This window comes from Sapajus apella, unplaced genomic scaffold (assembly GCF_009761245.1).
Source record: "Sapajus apella isolate SASKATOON/1434 unplaced genomic scaffold, GSC_monkey_1.0 scaffold2, whole genome shotgun sequence".
Taxonomy (NCBI): domain Eukaryota; kingdom Metazoa; phylum Chordata; class Mammalia; order Primates; family Cebidae; genus Sapajus; species Sapajus apella.
The window spans coordinates 7421628-7442256 of record NW_022436942.1 but is presented as its reverse complement, the minus strand read 5'-3'; the positions used below and the strand labels follow the sequence as shown (position 1 = coordinate 7442256).

Genomic DNA, 20629 nt, shown 5'->3' with positions numbered 1-20629 from the left:
AAGTAAGTAAGTCTGGGACCTTCCCCTTCTCTCTCTTGCTCTTTCTCTTGTCATGTGATATACCTGCTCCTGCTTTGCCTTCCAACGTGGATAAAAGCTTCCTAAGGCCTCACCAGAAGCCAAGCAGATGTAGGTGCCACGTTTCCTAAACAACCTTTACTTTATTAATTACTCAGCCTAAGATACTTCTTTAGAGTGATGCAAAAGTGGCCTAATACAATCCCTATGTCTTGCCGTATGAAACGTTAATTCAAGATAGATTAAAAACTTAAATATAAGACCTGAAACTATAAAACTACTAGAAGAAAACATGAAGGAGACACTTCAAGACATTGGTTTGGGCAAAGATTTTATGGCTAAGACCTCAAAAGCACAGGCAACAAAAGCAAAAATAGACAAATGGGACTATTTTAAACTAAAATGCATCTGCACAGTAAAAGAAACAATCAACAGAGTGAAGAGACAACCTGTTGAATGCAAGAAAATATTTGCACACTATTCATTTGACAAGGAACTGATATCCAGAATATATAAGAAACTCAACAATTCAACAGTGGAAATCAAATAATCTCATTAAAAAATGAGCAAAAGACATGAATAGGCATTTTTCAAAAGAAGACATAGAAATGCCAAACGGGTATGGGGAAAATGCTCAACATTACTAATCACCAGGGAAATGCAAGTCAAAACTACAATGAGATATTGTCTTATGCCAGTTAGAATCGTCATGATTAAAATAAATAAATGACTCATGCTGGCAAGAATGTGAAGGAAAAGGAACTCTTAGGCACTATTGGCAAGAATGCAGATTAGTACAGCTGCTATGAAAAACAGTATGGGGATTTACCAAAAAACTAAAAATTGGCCGGGCGCGGTGGCTCAAGCCTGTAATCCCAGCACTGTGGGAGGCCGAGGCGGGTGGATCACGAGGTCAAGAGATCGAGACCATCCTGGTCAACATGGTGAAACCCCGTCTCTACTAAAAATACAAAATACAAAAAATTAGCTGGGCATGGTGGCGCGTGCCTGTAATCCCAGCTACTCAGGGGGCTGGGGCAGGAGAATTGCCTGAACCCAGGAGGCGGAGGTTGCGGTGAGCCGAGATCGCGCCATTGCACTCCAGCCTGGGTCACAAGAGCGAAACTTCGTCTCAAAAAAAAAAAAACTAAAAATTGAACTATCATAAGGTCCAGCAATCCCATTCCTGGGTATTTATCCAAAGAAAAAGAATTCAGAATAATAAACAGATACCTCAACTACACTGTTTATTGCAGCATGATTCATATTAGCAAAGATATGGAATCATTGTAAGTGTCCATCAATAGATGAATGAAGAAAATGTGATATATACACACAATGGAATAGTATTCAGCCATAAAAATATAAAATCCTGTCATTTGCAGCAACATGGATAAAACTGGAGGTCTTTATGTTAAGTGAAATAAGCCAGGCATAGAAAGACAAATTTTGCATGTTCTCATTGATATGTGGGAGCTAAAAATGTTGATGTCATGCAGGTAGAGAACAGAATGATAGATACCAGAGGCAGAGAAGGGTGTGCAGGTTGTGGGAGGAAGGGAGATGAAGAGAAGTTGATTAATGGAAACAAACACACAGTTAGATAGAAGGAATAAGTTCTGATGTTTGATAGCAAAATAGGGTGATTATAGTTAACAACAATATATTGTATATTTCAAAATAGTAGAAGAGAGGACTTGAAATGCTCCCGACACACAGAAATAATAAATACTTGAGGTGATAAATACCCCAAATACCTGACTTGATCATTATGCATTATATGCATGTAACACAATGCCACATGTACCTCATAAATATATTAATAAGAGAAAGTCCATCTCATATTGGTTGAGGCCTGATTGTAAATAAATCTTTGTCCCTCCAGACTTTCCCCTGTACAGTCTTGCTGTAACAGTCTTTACTGCTACTTCTTATATTCCAACACCATTTTAGCCTTTTTCTGTCCTCCCCATATTTTTACCTCAGTTTTTACTGTTTATACAGCACACTTTGCCCCAAGTTCTTTCTTAGCAAGCTAGAATATAAGCGAATGCAATAGCATAGAGACAAGGTCATTCCCATTTTCAAATTCAGGGTATAAACCAAGGAAATTTACCAACACATTTTCTTTAAATCAGCAAATAAATAGTTTTATTCTGACATTTTGAAAAAAAATCACTCAATATCATTAATGAATTGTCATTTTACCACAATGTAGGTTGTTGAATTTGAACTTAACCTTCACTTTCAAATAAGTACTTTGTATTTTATTGATCTCTATTTTCCTGGAACAACATGGGGGCTATGTTTAGTGTGAGGACAAAGTATCACACCTTTCATGTGAAAGAAAAGATAAGCTACCACGGTACATATAACAATGAGGTGGTTAAAACCCTAAGTCATCATCTGGCAACACTGCAAATTTACTAAAATCACTATTTCAAAGCAGTATAGAATGGATATCAGCCAAAATAAGTATCTCTCTCTCTCTCTCTCTCTCTATATATATATATATATATATATATATGTATGTATACACACACACACACTCATACATATTATACGCATATAGAGAAACTTCACTATTTTGTAAATGCTTAAAAATTACAGACTTTGGAAGTCATACGGCTATTTCAGTGTGTGTGGCTACCAGTCTGACCCTCCTGTTTCAAAACACAGTTGCAGAAGCAGAGGAAGTCATTATACAGTTAGAACATCATTTTATAAGGCAGCAGGTCTGGTAGGAAGGAGATCAGGTGCTACTTGTGACAATGGTCAGCAAATATTTGTGTTCCCCGTATTTTTCTAGGTCCTCAGTTAAAATCAAAGCAGCTGCAATCTTGGCAATGGGAGGTGATACTCACACTTTGAGCAAGACCCCCTGCACTGCCACTGATTATACCTACAATGGCAGCTCCAAATATTTTGTATGAAATGAGCATAGACATGGCATGCTGAAAGAGAAAGGAGTAGACTAGTGCTTACCTTGAAGCTGTGCAACCAAGCTTAGTTTTTACATAGATTGTGTGTTTCATGTGGTGTGATAACAGCTTGAGATGACATTGACATGGCCGTTGGCATATCCACACCAGGCAAAGAAATCCTAATTACTGTGTATCCCGTGATTGGAGTAACATTGATGTATACGTATTTTTTTCTATTCTTTTCACTTTTGTGTTTGAAAATGAGTTATGGACTCATTCAAAGTGAAAAATGAGCTAACTTCCTCATTCTATGAATAAATTTTATAAGGAAAGAATGATAAGCTAATACCTACAGAGTGTTTATTAAATGCTAGGCACAGTTCCAAGTGATTTACAATTGGTATTTCTTTTAATTTTCACAGCTTTACAAGAAGATGCTGCTATCTTTATTTTATAGATGGAGAAATTGAGGCATGGAGAGGCTATGCAATAAAATTTTAGCATTACCTAGGTAATGGTGGAGTTGGAATTCCAAATCAGGCAGTCTGACTTTAGAGCCCACAGACAGCAAGATAGTAAGTAAAGGAAGGAAGGAACAAATTGATGGATCTTTTTGCTTCTGTTTGGTTTTTTGAAACAGGGTCTCACTCTGTCGCCCAGGCTGGCGTGCAACGGTGCAATCTTGGCTCACTTCCGCCTCACTAGAACACCTGGACTCAAGTGATCCTCCCGCTTTTGCCTCTCAGGTAGCTAGGACTACAGGCGTGAGCCTTCATGGCCGGCTACAGACATTTTTTAAATTTCTGTAGAAACAGGGTTTCCCTATGTTCCCCAGGCTGGTATCCAACTCCTGGGCTCAAGCAATTCTCCCGCCTCGGCCTTGAAAAGTGTTGAGATTACAGTTGTGAGCCACCGTGCCTGGCCTCGATGGAACTTTAAAAGTGGTGGCGGGTGGGAAAAAGAAGAAGAACAAAAACTGTATAACAAAAGAGAAACATCATTGCGTCTTGGGAAGGATGGAATCCTTTTCATTCTGCTCTAGGGAAAAGCCATTTGGAAAACTTCTGTGTTAACAAAGAAGAGCCCAGTGGCTTGGCAGCGAAATTTAGAGCACTTGTTCTTTATGACAATCGCAGGGGCCTTCAGGAAGCTGATCAAAGTGTGGTCTTCTCAGAACTTATTTGTTTGTTAATATTAACCTTGAAATTTATTGCTTTTATTTGTTATTTGATAAGGATTCATCAAGGGTCTATTAGGTATCAGGCACTAAGAGATGAGGGACATAGAGTTAAGAATACAAAACTGATTCCCAATCTTCAAGAATTGACAAATTTGTAGAAGATAGACATTGAACATATAGTGCAGTCAAATGTGATGAGTGCGAGACTAAGAGAACAAGGTGTTCTAAGACTCCACAGTGTACAGTGGAGTGGGACGTGGTTTCTAATCTAGTTTAGCTAGATTTGGGAAAAACCTCTCTGATGAAGAGACGTTTGAGCTGACACTTGAAGGATTAATAGCTAAAGGGGAGAAAGTGTTGTATATGAGAGAACTATATATGCCAAGACACAGAAGTGTTCTCTGTTCAAAGATCTGAGCGGGGCTCAGAGAGGGAAAAGGAGAGGAGTATGAGAGAAGATGGGAGAGACCTGCAGGGCCTAGATTGTGAGCTCATGGGGAGTTAATAGCCTTAAGGAGAGTTTTGTCTCCAGGCTACGAACAATGAACTCAGCCTCAAAACCATTACTTTTTCTTTGCTAATGTTCCTCAATAGTCTTGACACTTTTAAACTAGAGAATATAAATCCACAAGGAATTGTTTTATAATTTTATGGATGTCTTTATTTTCTATTTATTTATTTATTTAGCCAAACTGCAATTGTCTTGATCGAGTTATAGATGTCTTTACTTTAAAAATCATTTACATTGTGGATCTCTACCTTGCCTTCTCCTACCCAGCACAAATGAGGTTATACCTCACTCACAAATTGGTTTATCTTTACCAATTTAATTTTCTTTATTTTATAATTTCTACATAAACATAGCATTGAAGAAAAATTACTTTCATTCTTCTGAATAGGAGCATAGCATTTTACCTTTTGAGAAGCTTCTATTAAAACTTTTACTCCAGGCTAATTGTGAGTTAGAAGCATTATTAAGTATTTCATATAATCACTAAGAGAATGTAGAGTTAAAGTTTCCATCTGGTTCTAATCACATATTCATCTTCCTAAAATAAAATGTTTAATTATACTATTTTGCTGAGAAAAATTTTAAAACAGAAAATATAAATATTAACTTTTTATTTCCATTTTGTCACAATATGGATTTGAAATTTTAATTTAAATGCAATTCCCATGGCAACAGCTAATATTTTCAATTTTCTCCCTCTTCAACACATACACAAGTCTGTATTCATAGCCTGTTGTAATGGACAAGGTTAAATGTAGCCTAAATTTACATTCCATTTAAATGCTTTCCTCGTTCACTGGGAATTGGTTATCACTAGAGAATCATCTGTGAAAGGTTACTCCACATTCTGCAGTCACCTAGCAAATACCCACCTTCAAGGAGCAGTACAAACCTTTATTGGTCACTTCCCAAGCAACTTCAAAGAGCAGTAACTCCTCCACAGGAAGTTCCTCAACTTGCCACTGGGGAAGCCCACCCAGGGATGTCACAGACAGGGATCGGCCTCGAAGCATTCTTCCTGCAGTCCTCTGAGACTCCTTTGAATCCCTGTTTCACTTAGTTGTAATTCCAGGAGAGGTGCACTTAGAGACACAAAAGTTAGAGCTGGTAATTACCAGGTTGTGGTAGCTTCTCTTGGGAATAAACTAGTAGCGTGAAATCTTATGTGCTTCCCAGAGAATTCCTGGTGGAAGGAGGACTTCTTCCTCCTCTTTCCTGTCTTTCTGGACAGGTGTTGTGAGGACAGTGTCTACCCTATCAGTATCTACCCAAACAATCCAGAGCTGTCAACAGAAAAATTCTCTGATTCAGGGCATAGGTAAGCACCTCGTGAGATAGGCAGGGCATGACCCAAGTCCAGCCTTTTAGCCCTTGTCCTTTTGACCAGACTCCTAGATTCATACAATCACCAATGCTTATTTCATCATTTCCAAAGTGATCCAATATTAGCAACTCCCCTCATACAGTTTGTGGGCCTCTAATTATTAAAATTGATAAAGAATAACTGATAAAGAATAATTCGGTCTCACTATAATTATGTAGACTGATTGGGACACATTTTTATGCTTTAAATCCCTTTGAATTTCCTAAGTATTCTTCTTTTTTTTGATTCCTATTTCTAGAGCTTTTAAAAAAATATTCCTAGTTATTTTATTCTACACTTACAAATTGAATTTTGGTGATGGCCATAGATCTTGATTCCCCCTTTTCTTAATTACTTTTCTTAAAATTTTCCCTGTGAAAAAGCATAAATTTCAGTGTGTCTTTGGGTGTAACATGAAAAGAATGTAATTTTAACTGGTCAATAATCATCAATCCATAATTATAATGAGGTAGTACAAATTAATCTTTGTCATGTTTGTACATTTTCTTCAAATATTAAAATTGATAAAGAATAATTCAGTGAATGTAAATGTTCAAACATGGAAAGAAAATTGCAAAAGAAATTAGGTTCTAAAATATCATCAGGATCAGATTGCAGGTAAATGGCATATATTTGCTTTTCCCTGTGTTTCTATGTATGTAAATATGTATGTTTCAATTTATTTACACACCCATACACACATATCTGATATTGTACCTATGGAGAATTGGTGATTCGCAAACAAGCTTAATTTTGAGTCATCTTTACAGATTTAGCTAAATTCAATATTTTTACAGTATTATTCTCTAGAGCAGTGGAATCGAAGCTCATACAAAATATCCTTCACATTAGAATTACGATCAGAATTGTCAGTAATTTGTTACTTGTTAATACTATTTTTGTACCTTTTATTAGGCTTTAAATTATTTTCTGTACACTTGGTTTTATTGACTTGTGCCTGTTTTAGTGACTCAAGAGGGGCAGAACTACATTTCATTATATTACATTAGTAAATCTATGTAAGTCAAATAGATTAAATATGTCAGCCAGATGGGGTAGTACACACCTGTTGTCCCCAGCTACTCAGGAGGCTGAGGGAGAAGAATCATTTGAACCGAGGAGTTTAAGGCCAAACTGAACAATCTAGTGAGACCACATCTCTTAAAATTTAATTAAAACTAAAATAAATAAACGTCTTCCATGATTTTGTGACACATTTGATTCTTATCTTTGTCCAGAAAAATAACTTTAAGTACATAGCTTATTATCCATTTGTTTGCATTGTGAGAAAAAGATTCTATGACCAATTAAAAAAATCAAGTAGGAAAATAGAAGTTGATTGATTGTATGAGCCCAAATGATCAAATGATTGTCCTCTTTATAAAATGGTTTGCTTATGTTGACATATCTCTGAGAGTCCTGCAAGTACACATTCCAGTAAAACCAAACCTAAGGACATGTTGACAGGAGTGAGAATGGGATGACAGTGTGGTGACAGAGTTTCACGTTTGCAGTGTTCTGTTCCAGCAGCCTTGAGATTGGTTCATCTAGTGTCACACGGGCCACAGGAGCACTGATACAAATTCTCCAGCATGTACCATAAGGCTGATTTATTTACATCTGTTCCAGGTATCAACTGATTAGTTGTGAGTTAGGCACTTGTGGCACCACTTATCTGCTGTGTAAACTTGAGCCAATTTCTTACCTAAGTTTTGGTTTTCTTGAAAAAATGGGGATGAGGATGAGGTAATCTGAATAAGTCACTTCACATAGTGCCTGGTACTAAGCCAACCACTTTAGTAGTCTCAGCCTTTTTTATAACACGTATGATCGTCTAGTAAAAGCTTTCTCTAATTCAGAGGTTACCACTGAAGAGGAAAGAGGCAAAAAGGAGACTTTAGTTTTCTTTTTTTTTTTTTAATGTTGTACCACCTGTATATGTTACCTAATCAATTGCTCAATTACAGAAAAAAAGTTTTTCAGAAAAATGACCTTAAGATCAATGAATATATTTTATAACATCCTAAATGAAAATAGGTAGGATGTAAAATAAAAAAAGTAGTATGACTGATATAATTTTGTAAAAATGTACTATATACCTCTGTTCATGATGTATATGTAACAGAAGGCTGGAATAGACATAAACAAAAGACGGGGAGGCTGCATGTGAAAACTCTTACAATGATTGTCTTTAACGGGTAGTAATTATGATTGATATTTATGTGGTATTTTTGTTTATTTGTGTTTACACATTTTCTGTAATACATGTACACATATAGCCACACCATACATAAGATGAGTAAACAGCAAAAGTTTAATCATATAAATGAGTGAAATACACATGATTGTTTCACATATTCGCACTCATTATTTTGATTTTTTGAAATTTCTAGTCTTTAGTTACCATTTGGCATTTTTGTGTCAAGTACCAGCACTCTCAGCCACACCACAGCTCCTAACGATCCCTCATAGTAGGGATCTTTGAGGGATCCCTCTTGATCCAGTTATTCTCAACGTGAGAACATCCTTTGCCGATTCTTTGCTTGCTAAAGGTGAATACCATTTTCAAAGTTGTTCATTAAGAGAGATAAAATGAATGGAACCATATGAAGTATATCCATGAGCTGGATATATTTGCGTATATTCATAGTATCTGGATGAATTGCCTTCTTTCAGATATTTGTGCAGAGAAAGGCAGTCATTTGTGTAATAGATTTGAAGAGGAATCAGGGAAATTTCTCTTCTTCCCATATTCCTGAACACTCATCTATAATGTTTGTGCTAAAAGCACAAATCGATGAGATGGGAGCAGAAAGAGAACAGTCATCCAGACAGAAAGGGAGAAGGGTTTTCTCCAAGTTGAGGAAGCACTCTTAGAAGTCCCTGATGCCAAATTTAATACTTATGCTAACATTTAATCTCCCAATGAAAAGAGGTGAGAGGGCAAGTAAGAACAAGTATTCCAGCAGAGGTCACTAGATACATTTAGAAAACCACACATTTGCTTTGACATTTTGGAATCTTCTTCGCAGTCTTCCAAAAAGCCCTTAGACCTCCAGGGCTTGACTAGCCTGCACCTGCATAACCCGAATGACTTAGTTAACATATTTATGGAGCACCTACTATATGCTACTATTGTCACCACCGAGAATATTTTCAATAAACGGTAGTCTCTGCCTTCATGTGGACACATACACATTAATCTTGTAAACAAATAGTTATTTCAGGTGCTGCTAAATTTTTGGAGAAGAAAAACTGCAAATAATAGAGAGTGCTATTGAGTAGAAATGAGTGCTTTAGCTGGGGAAGTCAAGAAAGACCCTTCTGAGCAAGCGATATTTGAATTAGGATATAAATGATGAGAAAGTGGCCACATTTGAAGATCTGAGAGAAGTGATAGCAAAGCCTTTAACCCTTACAGGAACGGAAAGAAGACCAATGCGGCTAAAGTCAAAAGCATAATAAATGAAGGGAATTCTGGAGGGAATGAGGTCAGAGGAAAGCCGGAAATGGGTCATAGAGAAGCTGGTCAAGAGCTTGGATTTTATTTTGGTTGTAGTAGGAAGTCATTGGAAGGTTTTAAGCAGGGGACTTTGTGCAACAACAAAAAAAATAGAGTGTTGAGAAGTAGAAGGGGGGGGGGCTTGGAGACTGAGGTTATGAAGCCTGCATATCAGTCACAAATTCTAGAATGTAAAACTTTATTCGTTTGGTAGATAATATCTATATTCTTCTAAATGTCATGAAAGCAGAAATGAAAGTTAGTTATTTAGCATTTAGTCTTTGCCTCTTAAGGTTAGAGAGAGTACTTTTGTTTTCCAATATAGTATCTCTATATAATTTTATGTTCTTATCTGTCCATTGCTTGTATGTACTTTATTATGTATGTAGTGATGTTGTTACTGTAGAAACCAGAGAATTAAAAGCCGTATGTCAGGGTACTGTGATCACGATTCTTGCTCTCATGAAGTCTGCATTCTAGCAGAGAAAGCAGGTCTTAAACAAATAACTAAAGAAATTTGAGGGTGATGAATGGAATTGTGAGAGCGTGTAACAATACAATTAACTCAAAACAGAGTAAGAAAATGATATTTAAATTGAGATCGAAAATAGGGGAAAATCTAAGGAAGAAGGGTTCCGGGCAGAGAACCTAGTGCATGCAAAGACCAATAGAAATAAAGAATGTGGCAAATTCAAAAAACTGAAAGATCAGCACACTTAGATTCAACAACCTTGAGGTAGAAAGTGATATAGAAATGAACCTGGAAAAGCGGGAAGGGGCTGATATGAATTTTGAATTTATCTTAATAATAAGGAAAAGCCATGATAGAATTTGAATTATTTTATTTTTTTCGTAGTTTTAACTTTTAAGTTGAAGTGGAACACATAAATAGCAAAGTGTAGAAATTATACCCCAGTGAGTTATTACAATGCAAACACTTTTGTGTAACTATTCAATAAAATATTGCAACAAACAATACCAGAGTGAATTTTTTTTTTCAGAGAACTGATTCCATGGTGTGACATATTTCAGATAGTGGATCATTCTAAAGATTTACATTTTCCAAAGATCATTTTCACTGCATAATAGAGAATGAGTTAAGGAGGGATGAAACTTAAAGTGATGTGTATGTAGCATTTTGGGGATTTATTATGTGAACATTTAACTCCTGAAAATTTAATTATATAGGCTAGACAAAGAGAAGGTAGAAAGAACAAGAAATAACACTTTAAATAGCCTGAGATAATCCATTCAATAAAGAGACAGGATACCCCAGAATGAGAAGCCTCTGGGAGACTGCGCTTTCTGTAGTCAGTCTTATCAGAATCTGAGCCTCTCACTGTCTGAATGGCTGAAAGGGTTGACACACACATTTTGACCAGAATTTCTACCGTACATGCTGGCTTTAGAACCCAGCATCAGTTAAAATGACCCCAATGTGTCTAGACATGAGAAGGTGGCTGGTTGTACTAGAGTGGTGGCAGTGACATTAGAGAAGTGAGTAGTGATATACGCTTGAGATAACAGTTTGTGGAGCTGATTGGCTGTGGGGAAGGGTCAGTGCCTAGGTTTCTAGTTTGGACAACCAAGTGGTTGGTCATGCAGTGTATAGCTATAAGAAATATTGAGTGTGGGAGGGAAACAGATTTGCTGGAGAGATTAGAGAACGACCTGTTTCAGATGTGGTGAGTTTCAGACACCAGCCAGATGCTCAGTAGGAAGTTAGATATTATGTCTACTAAGAACCCGAGATGAGAGATCTGGGACACAGTAACTGATGCCACCGGAGTGGTGGGTTCTGAGGAAGAGCGGGTGCAGGGTGGATAGGGTAAGCTGCATGAAGCAGAGCTCCAGAAGAGTCAACTTTTAAGGCAGAGGCCATAATGTGGCACAATGAATTTAGATTGGTACATGCAGTGCTGCCACAAAAAAGTCAACCATCTCTCAAAAGAGACTTCACATAAAACTTTGGATTTCTCTTTTCTCTTCAAAAATCAGAAGATCTGGCCACTCTGGGTTCTATTTGCATGCCTTCATGACAATAATCAGCCGGAGCTAGGCAATTCTCTCCTGAAATCACCACAGTCATCTCAGTCTCCATGGGCCTACATTAACTGTCAGGTTTCTAGAAACACTTAAGCTCCTGACTTAATTTTTTCTCTATGTACATTTGCAGTTGCTGATCAGGAAGCAGCCAAAGGTAAAGCAAGTAATTATCCTTAAATTAAGCTTACAATCTAAGCTGACAATGCCCATCCATCACACTGAAGATGTGAAAGAGGTTTTTTACCTCGACTGCTGACATTATCTTAGCATAGACTGAATTGTACTCACATACCCAGAACCTGTGTTTGGAAGAGAGCTTTTGGTTTGTTGATCTCTCTTCTCTAATTTTATTTTAAACTCTTCTTTTTCTATACAAGATTAGGAAAGGTAGCTATTGCTTCTCAACCTTTTGGCTAAGATGAACTCTAGGAAAGGTAGCTGTAGCCCCTATGGCTAAAGAAGTAAAACAATAAGGTTTTGGATAAAAGAGAAAGCAAAGGGATAATATCTCTCTGGGAAGAGATCAAGTCATCCAGCGAAGTTTAATCAGATGTGTTGCTTTTGTCCTTATCCTGTTCTGTGACATCTATGTTTCAATTTTCCCATGAAATTTTTAATAAAATCAATATTAAAAATATTTTCAAATAAAAGTTTACAAAAACATAACCTGGAAAGAAAATGTGCAGTGGAAGCCGAAGCCCGACGATACTTTAAGTTTACCAGGAGAGGGGTTAGCAGAGTAAAATTATTAAGAACAAGGGCTTTGGAGTCAGGCCAATCTCATTTAGAAATGGACTACTTATTAGACTGTAAAATGGGGTGATGTATTTTCTCAAAACAAAGAAGAAAGAAAATTAAAAAGACAAAAAAAATGGGGGTGATGATATTCACTTCATGAGGTTGTTGTGGGGATTAAATGAGTATGTATGAATGCCCTTTGTACAGTGTCTGCCAAAGCCCGCATTGGCTCAGAGTTCAGGGATTCCAAGCCAGATGCATGAAGTCAACCTGATGACCAGCCAGCTCAAGTTGCTCATTTTCCTTCTGTAAGAGACCATTCTTTGGCTGCCATCTAGGCTCTCTTTTCTCCAAGCTCTGCTCAGGTGAGGGATGTTGACATGGAGGTTAGGAATACTGAACTATAGGCTTACTTTTCTGACATTCTCCACCAAATTTACGATATGAAATACTGTGAAATATTATTTACATGGTGATTTTGTATGAAGTAGAAGCATATATACTATGCAGGGCTTATAAAATATACAGTGATATGTATTATATATGTACATATATGTATATATGTAAATGCCAAGTATTACAAGGATAAACAAGTCAGGTAATGAAAGTGGCAATGTTAAACTTTTTTTTTCCAAAATGATGTTATGAAAATAGTCAATGAAATATTTATTTTTTAATATAAGGAAGAAAACTCTAATGTTAGTACAGCTGTTGCACTAAATTAGTTTCTATCAGGTGGAATGACTTTGGGTGATTATCTTTTTTACCGTCTGTATTAATGGTCAGTGTAGTTAGGCAAACCTGAGAATTAGTCCTACCCCACCTTGATGAAACCCATAACACATGAGACCCCAAGTAACTCCTTTACCATCGAAGCACATAAAATAAAATAACTTCTTGAGAACCCATTTTTAAAATTTATCAGTTTCTGTCAAGAAAATCTCTATTTGTGTATGGAAAAGGCATAAAAGCACATTCTCACTAAACACAGGTTCTGGATGCGGTAGCATCAGACCAAGAGGAAAAGCCATAACATTTTTGACCTTGACATAACATCACCAAGACCTATTATCAGTATTTTGAGGAAAATTTAGATATTAAGATTTAATATAACTTAATTACTCACATTTAATGTTTTTGTAAGATGATATTTTCCACAAGATTGGTATTGGGTTCTCAGTCACTGTACTTGGAAGGGAAGTATTACTTAATACGTGATTGGCTGCTCTGTATGCACTTTGCTAGAAAACAAATGATTCCTGTAGCACTGAAATGGTTTCCAAGGGGATACTGTGGAATCACTTTCCTGATAAGAGAAAATAAAACTCTTTGGTATTGATTTAGGGTGGAAAGTTGATAAAAAGTAGAGGGGCATTAGAAAACGTCAAGAGATTTTTTCTTTCTTTCTTTTTATTACTATACTTTAAGTTCTGAGATACATGTGCAGAACGTTCAGGTTTGTTACACAGGTATACACATGCCACGGTGATTTGCTGTACCCATCAACCCATCATCTACATTAGGTGTGTCTCCTAATGCTATCCCTCCCCTAGTTCCCTACCTCCTGACAGACCCCAGTGTGTGATGTTCCCCTTTCTGTGTACATGTGTTCTCATTGTTCAACTCCCACTTATGAGTGAGAACATGTAGTGTTTGGTTTTCTGTTCTTGTGTCAGTTTGCTGAGAATGATGTTTTCCAGCTTCATCCATGTCCCTGCAAAGGACATGAACTCATCCTTTTTTATGACTGCTTAGTATTCCGTGGTGTATAGGTGCCACATTTTCTTTATCCAGTCTATCATTGATGGGCTTTTGGGTAGGTTCCAAGTCTTTGCTATTGTGAACAGTGCTGTAATAAACATATGTGTGCATGTGTCTTTATAGTAGAATGATTCATAATGCTTTGAGTATATACCCAGTAATGGGAGGGCTGGGTCAAATTGTACTTCTGGTTCTAGATCCTTGAGGAATCGCCACAGTCTTCCACAATGGTTGAACTAATTTACACTCCCACCCACAGTGTAAAAGCATTCCTATTTCTCCACATCCTCTCCAGCATCTGTTGTCTCCTGACTTTTTAATGATTGCCATTTTAACTGGCATGAGATGGTATATCATTGTGGTTTTTTTCTAAGTTTGTATGCTAGCCCATAGATGCCAAATGCATTCTATTTGTTTTAAGAGGCCTAACACAGTACAAGGAAAACAGGTGGGGGTGCAAATACATGCTTCAACATAGAAAATCTTAAGGGTTAAGAATATTGGTTTAATTTCGGGAGTTGCCAGTTTTTAGATATGTGATCTCCAGCAAGTTTCTTTAAATGAAATCAGCTTTTCGATAAATGTATGTATAGTTGCCTAGTTAAAACCACAATTGAATTAATAAATCAATGATGAATTGATGAATTAGAGATGAAAGTAAAGCTGTTCTCTGTGTTAATATGCCACAAGGCATATTAACATTATCATGGTTAAAAAAAAAAAAAAAGATTTTCTTTTTGTAAAGACATCATATTTAGAACCTTTGGTTTCGCTAATAAACTCAAATGTATTTCACGAATGAAGGTAAACCTTAAGAATGCTTACTTTTTAGATTGTGAACTATACTGGTTTCCCATTCATCCTGGAAACATGATCACTTGGCTGGAGAACGTAAATTCCACAGATTTCTGGAGATCAGATGTAGGCATGCAACTAATTTTCATCAAAGCAATATGAAGAGAATTAATTTATGACCTTGACTTTGCTTTCCCCCAAAACCCCATAATTTACTTAAAAAAAAGATTTCTTCCTGAAAATATATTTTATGACATTATAATTAGCTAAAAAGTAATTGATAAGTGAAAGGAAGATTATTCCTGCGCCTGACCCAGTCAAAAGTGATTGAACTGCAGTACAAGCAGATACCGCTCAGGTAATCAACACTCCGAATATAAAGCATGTAATCTCTTCTGAAACAATCAAGGAAGAGTTAAAAGTACAAGCAATGTATTAGTATTATCTATTTGGCAATTAGTCTAGCCGTTCTTATATTCAGGGGAGAGATTGGCAAATTCATGTAGACAGTAGATGTGTCATTAAAAACGGATGTTATGAGTCCTTAAGTCCTAGGAAAAATTAACTTCTGGATTGAAGTCAAAATAGTTTGTTCTGAAAGCATTTATTGCATCAACTTTGCTACTGGTTAAAATCAGGCATTGATTGAGAAATAGGACATATAGTTTTCAGAATATTACTTGTGGAAAAACAAGAAAAGACTTTGGAGGTAGCTTTTAAAGTTTATTTTGTCTCAAACCATGTAAACCTTAATTAAGAGTTTTTAAATATCCAAATACTTTTGTAAGAGAAAAAAGTCTAGACATCTGAAACTAGGTGAATTCTACAAATAATGAAGACTGGCTTTTTAAGTTTTTATGAATTACTAGTTCAATACCTGCCACCATTCATTATACCACAGGGGCTTTGGGCACGTGCTAGAACATATGTATGAAATTAGGAATTTTATATTGATTGTGTAAAATATTAGAAATCACCTCAACCAAAACGCACATTTAAAATAAATGTTATTTTTTTTGTCTTCTTTAGGGAGGAGCAGTGCAGTTTTTAGAATAACAGGAAGAGAAAGTTGCTATCTGTTCTAGACATCTGTTTCATTCTCTTTGGATTTTTTTTTTTTTTTGAGGACTTCAGAAAATTGTGTTAGCTGGAATTTTACTCTTCTTACGATAGTAATTATTTACCAAATGATATTTTCAAAAAACAACCTCATGGAAAATTGGCCTCCTTATATGTGACCAGAGACTGATCATCTTCTGGTGCAATTAATTCATTCTCTAGAGTCAACATAGCAGGTAGAAATTGGCCTCGTTAGAACAAAATGCTATGAGGAATACTACTCACCCAGTTTATTGGTGAAAACCCCAGACAGCAGAGGCTTGAGTATATTTCAGGAGGCTTTCATCCAGTTAACATATTTAATGCATAATAATCTTTGGAGAATTTTTCTAATTCAGGATTTTATGAAGACTGCAGGATTAGCTATATAAGAATAAATTCACATTGAACAACATGAACAACTTTTAAATAGTTATCTTAGGCATAATCTATGCAGTAAAACACAAATGATAGTTCCGTTATTCATTCCTAGTTTCTTTCTTACAAAGACTTGCTGAAAGCCCTGACCTAGAAGCGACTGAGAGAAGATCTTTCTTCACACCATTTCTGAACCTCTCTTTTTTTGGAGTTGTCCAGATTTTATTTGCCTCCGAAATAGACTCTGAGGAAGTAGGTCCCTGCCACCTGCCCCAGCCTTGTCATCTAACCCTCAGAACGAAAATGTAATGCTCCAGCGGCATCGCAGCCCCCACACCATGCTCTGATTTGCTTCTCTTCCCATGCCGATATTGTCCCTTCTTCTAGAAACAGTCTGCTGTTTATTCTGTACTTGGCCAACTCCTCTTTCATCCTTCATGACTCAATCAGGTATCGTCATGCCAAGGATTCTTAAGTTCCCACCCTCCCAGGTCGTGTTAGATATTTCTCCTTAATGCCCTACGTATATTTATGACTAAGTTTGTCACACTTCATTTCATAATAACTTTCTGTGTTTGCATCTGTTTCTCCTGTCTACGCAGGCTGATGAAAGTGGAATCCTGTTGTTTTCATCTTTAAGCCCCAGCCCCTAGCACAGGGTTTGGCCTGCAACACGCAATAAAGCCTGCAGATTTTGCTTCCTGCCACTTTTGTGTAGTTTTATTTACTTAGGGTCCACCTTCTTTAGATATTATTTGAAACTATTTACAACTATCCACAGGTTAGTGAGAAGGTAGCACAATTCTGAAATAAGGTGAAAAAAAAAAAGAAAACCAAAAACAGAGGTAAAACTTAACCAGCAATGAAGTTGAAGCTGAATATGAATTAGCTAAAATTCCTCAAAAATTAGCCTCAAATTTTGCTCCAAGTTTTCTATTAATCCACATGAAACAAAATATTATTTATTTTATTCCATTCTCAATGTTCACAAAATCAATTTCTCAGTAGACACTGTTTTTATTTTTAACAGAATTTTGGGTGTCCAAATGCATTCTTATTATGAAAATTCAGATGACCTTACTATTTATGACTTGGTTTGAGGCACCTGATGAAAGTATTTAAAAGTTCTTTAATTTTATTTATTTATTTTTTGAGACAGAGTCTTGTTCTGTTGCCCAGGCTGGAGTGCAGTGGTTCAACTGCAACTCTGATCCCCCAGGCTCAAGCGATTCTCCTGCCTCACCATCCCAGGTAGCTGGGATTACAGGCATGTGCCACCATGCCCAGCTGGGCATGATGGTGGGCATCTGTAATCCTAGCTACTCGGAAGGCTGAGGCAGGAGAATCGCTTATACCTGGGAAGTGGAGGTTGCAGTGAGTTGAGACCATGCCATTGCACTCCAGCCTGGGTGACAAAGCCAGACTTTGTCTCAAAAAGTCTTCTTATATATCTATATGAATATTATCTAAATATAATACTTAAGTTTAACATTGGCTTTTTAATACTGAAATATGTTCTGTTAATGCTCAATTCATTAAAAGTCTGTTTGTGTCAAGCACTGCGCTAATAACCTGCTCTCCCATCCCCGACACATACCAATATTAGGGATAGAAACAAAATGTAATCAGTTTTTAAATTTTAAGTAAGCCTCTGGCAATGTCTCCTTGCAAAGCCCTTGGCTAATCTGTAAGTGTTATTTTTGTCACTGTTAAAAATATCCTGTGCATTGTTCTAAGAATGATGTAGGTGATTAGAAATGACTGTTAAGTTTTCAGTATGAGTTGAAAAGTGCCAGCTGCCTAGTGGTAGGTGGGGGTCACAATTTCCAGGAGGCCATCGAGCTCCTACTGCTACCAGGATGTGCCCAGCAACCACCAGTGTTTTGGGATGCGGGTGGCCAAATACAATGTCAATAGAACAAACAAGAAATAGCCTGGGAAGTGAGCTGTCATCACCTTCTGATTGTTTATCTTCCCGTTTGGGAGAAAACATTTCTATATTATGCAACCCTTCTGCACCTTAGAGTTTTCTACATTTATTAGAAAGTTGCTTTTACCCCAAATCATATTCATCTCAGAATAATCTTATCACCTTTTTGTCTGTTCTTCTCTGATCCCTAGTGATAAAATTTGCTGGCTATTTAAAAATAAGTTTAATGAAATCTATCTTCTAGGAATGCAAGATTTTGTTTTTCCTCCATATCACTCAGCTAAATTTATTGGCTTTGACATTGACCAGGGGAATATCTGAATCCATGTATTGACGAGTCAGGTGTTACTGGGCATCTCCTCTATTCCTAAGGAATGTTATTAGTTCCATTTTTCATGTTTCCCCAGACAGTAAGAAAATAACAAAAGTGCTCCAATTGAATGTGTGAGGAATCAAGTGTTTTTTTCCTGATTTTATAGCATCTTATTTTGTTACTTATCATCCAAGTGTATGTCCTCCATTAGATAAAAAATTATGGAACAGGTACTATGCCATATAGTTGGAGAGTATGTCATTTTGAAATAATTGGTTAGCCGAGACAGATGCATAAAATAACAGTGATAGGAATTTATTTCCTCCTAATATAAAAAGCAATTGGGAGGCAGGCAATCAATAGCTGGTATAGGCAGCTGCATGCAAACTGAAAGCCCAGCCTTCTTCCAGCACTTGGTTCTGCCATCCCAAGGATTTTACATTTCTGTCCATGGTCCAGGACAGCTGATAAATTTGAGATTGTGGTCTTCCTATTCTTTTGGCGTTAAGCTGTCTTTTCTTTTGTATGACAGTAGAAAATGGGTTTTTTTCTCCATGTTTTTATTTGGCAAAAATTAAAAGTTGGCAAACTTGTGTTCGTGCTTCCTAACCTCCTACACACATGTCCATTCCCCCTTTTAGACAAAGTTTAAACAATTCTAAACTGATCCACGAAATTGAAGTTTGGAAACTATTGGCTTATTGCAAATTGGACATTCACACAGAAACTGGGACGATGAACTAGAAGCATATATTAACTTAATCCTCCTCCTTACATCTAGATATGATCACCATACCAACAGACTGAGTAGCTTTGGAAATGCAGTATGAAAAAGGAAATTAATAACTGCGTCCATCTCCCTTTCTGTAATACAGAAATAATAGTATCCTCATTATATGCTGGTGCTGGAGCATTAAAGAATTTCAATATTATTCTAAAAAAAACACAAATATGACAACTTTTCCAGTTTTTCTGCATTATAGTACACTTGAGAGAGGATTTTAAAGTTAATTGCCTGGATTGAATCAATCCTGGTTCTGTTACTTAGCGGCTATTACCCGTGTGCCTCATGTCTGTTTCCTCATCTGTAAAATGAGGATACAAATACTTCAAAACAGTGGTTGTCATGAGTGATTGTCCTCACCCCCTCCAAGGAGACATTTGTCAAGGTCTGCAGACACGTCTGGCTACACCTTGTGGGCAGAGCTGTGTGACTGGCATCAATTGGGTAAATGAGGGACACTGATCCTACAATGTGCAATGCAACCCCCACTACACAGAAACACCCAGCCCAAAATGTCAACAGTGTTGAGGTTAAGAAACACTACCTTATAGGATAGTTGGGATGATTTAGTTAAGTTACTTGGAATAGGAAAGGCTACCTCAATGTTAGCTACCATGATGACCAAGCTATGTGCTAAGAGTTACATGATTTTCTCATTTAAACAACCCATACTAAAGAGGTATTGCTATCATCACTGTTTTATACGTGAGGAAATTGAGAATTAGGAATGATTAAGTAGTCAACTTGACCAAGATCACAGTTAATCAATGATAAGGCCAGCACTCAAGTCCAGGTTTATGACACCAAAGCCCATGTTTTAAACACTACCTAAATTTACCCCTACATACGACATGTAAATTGGGAGCTCTTTGTTAAAGGAAGTCTACCTAAGTACCCTGTGAATTCAGGTTGTGCTATCTCCAAGTAGCCTGAATCTGAATAATCCAAACCAAACTTTCATTTGGCTTCATTAAATAGAACTAACTCTAACAAAGTTTCCATTTTAGGGGTTCTTCCTTTTAAAATGGGCTTCCTGGTAAATGTCATATACATTGACATCCATTACAACTTCTTCAATTATTACCTTAAAATGATAATCATATTCTCAGGACAACAACAGCTACAAAATTGTGGCACATGTTGCAATAAATAATTTTTGTGCCATCCAGAGGGAGGAGTGTAGGTGACGTTGGAGTTTAGGGACATTTATGATCTGTGGTAAGAATGACTTGACAGATTGACTGAAAACTTTCAGGAATCATTAAGGAAGGAATCCCAGAAATAGAAG

The 20629-nt window shown here is 36.8% G+C and overlaps 1 protein-coding gene across 1 annotated transcript in view; it reads right to left on the bottom strand.

The window, feature by feature from the left end:
* The window catches only part of GYS2 (glycogen synthase 2), a 57731-nt gene extending 51769 nt beyond the window's left edge, over positions 1-5962 (bottom strand). Inside the window, exon 1 of the mRNA XM_032287656.1 lies at positions 5526-5962. Coding sequence (XP_032143547.1) covers positions 5526-5646 — 121 coding nt within the window. The 5' untranslated portion in view covers positions 5647-5962. The remainder of the gene's footprint in view (positions 1-5525) is intronic.
* Positions 5963-20629: the final 14667 nt, after the last annotated feature.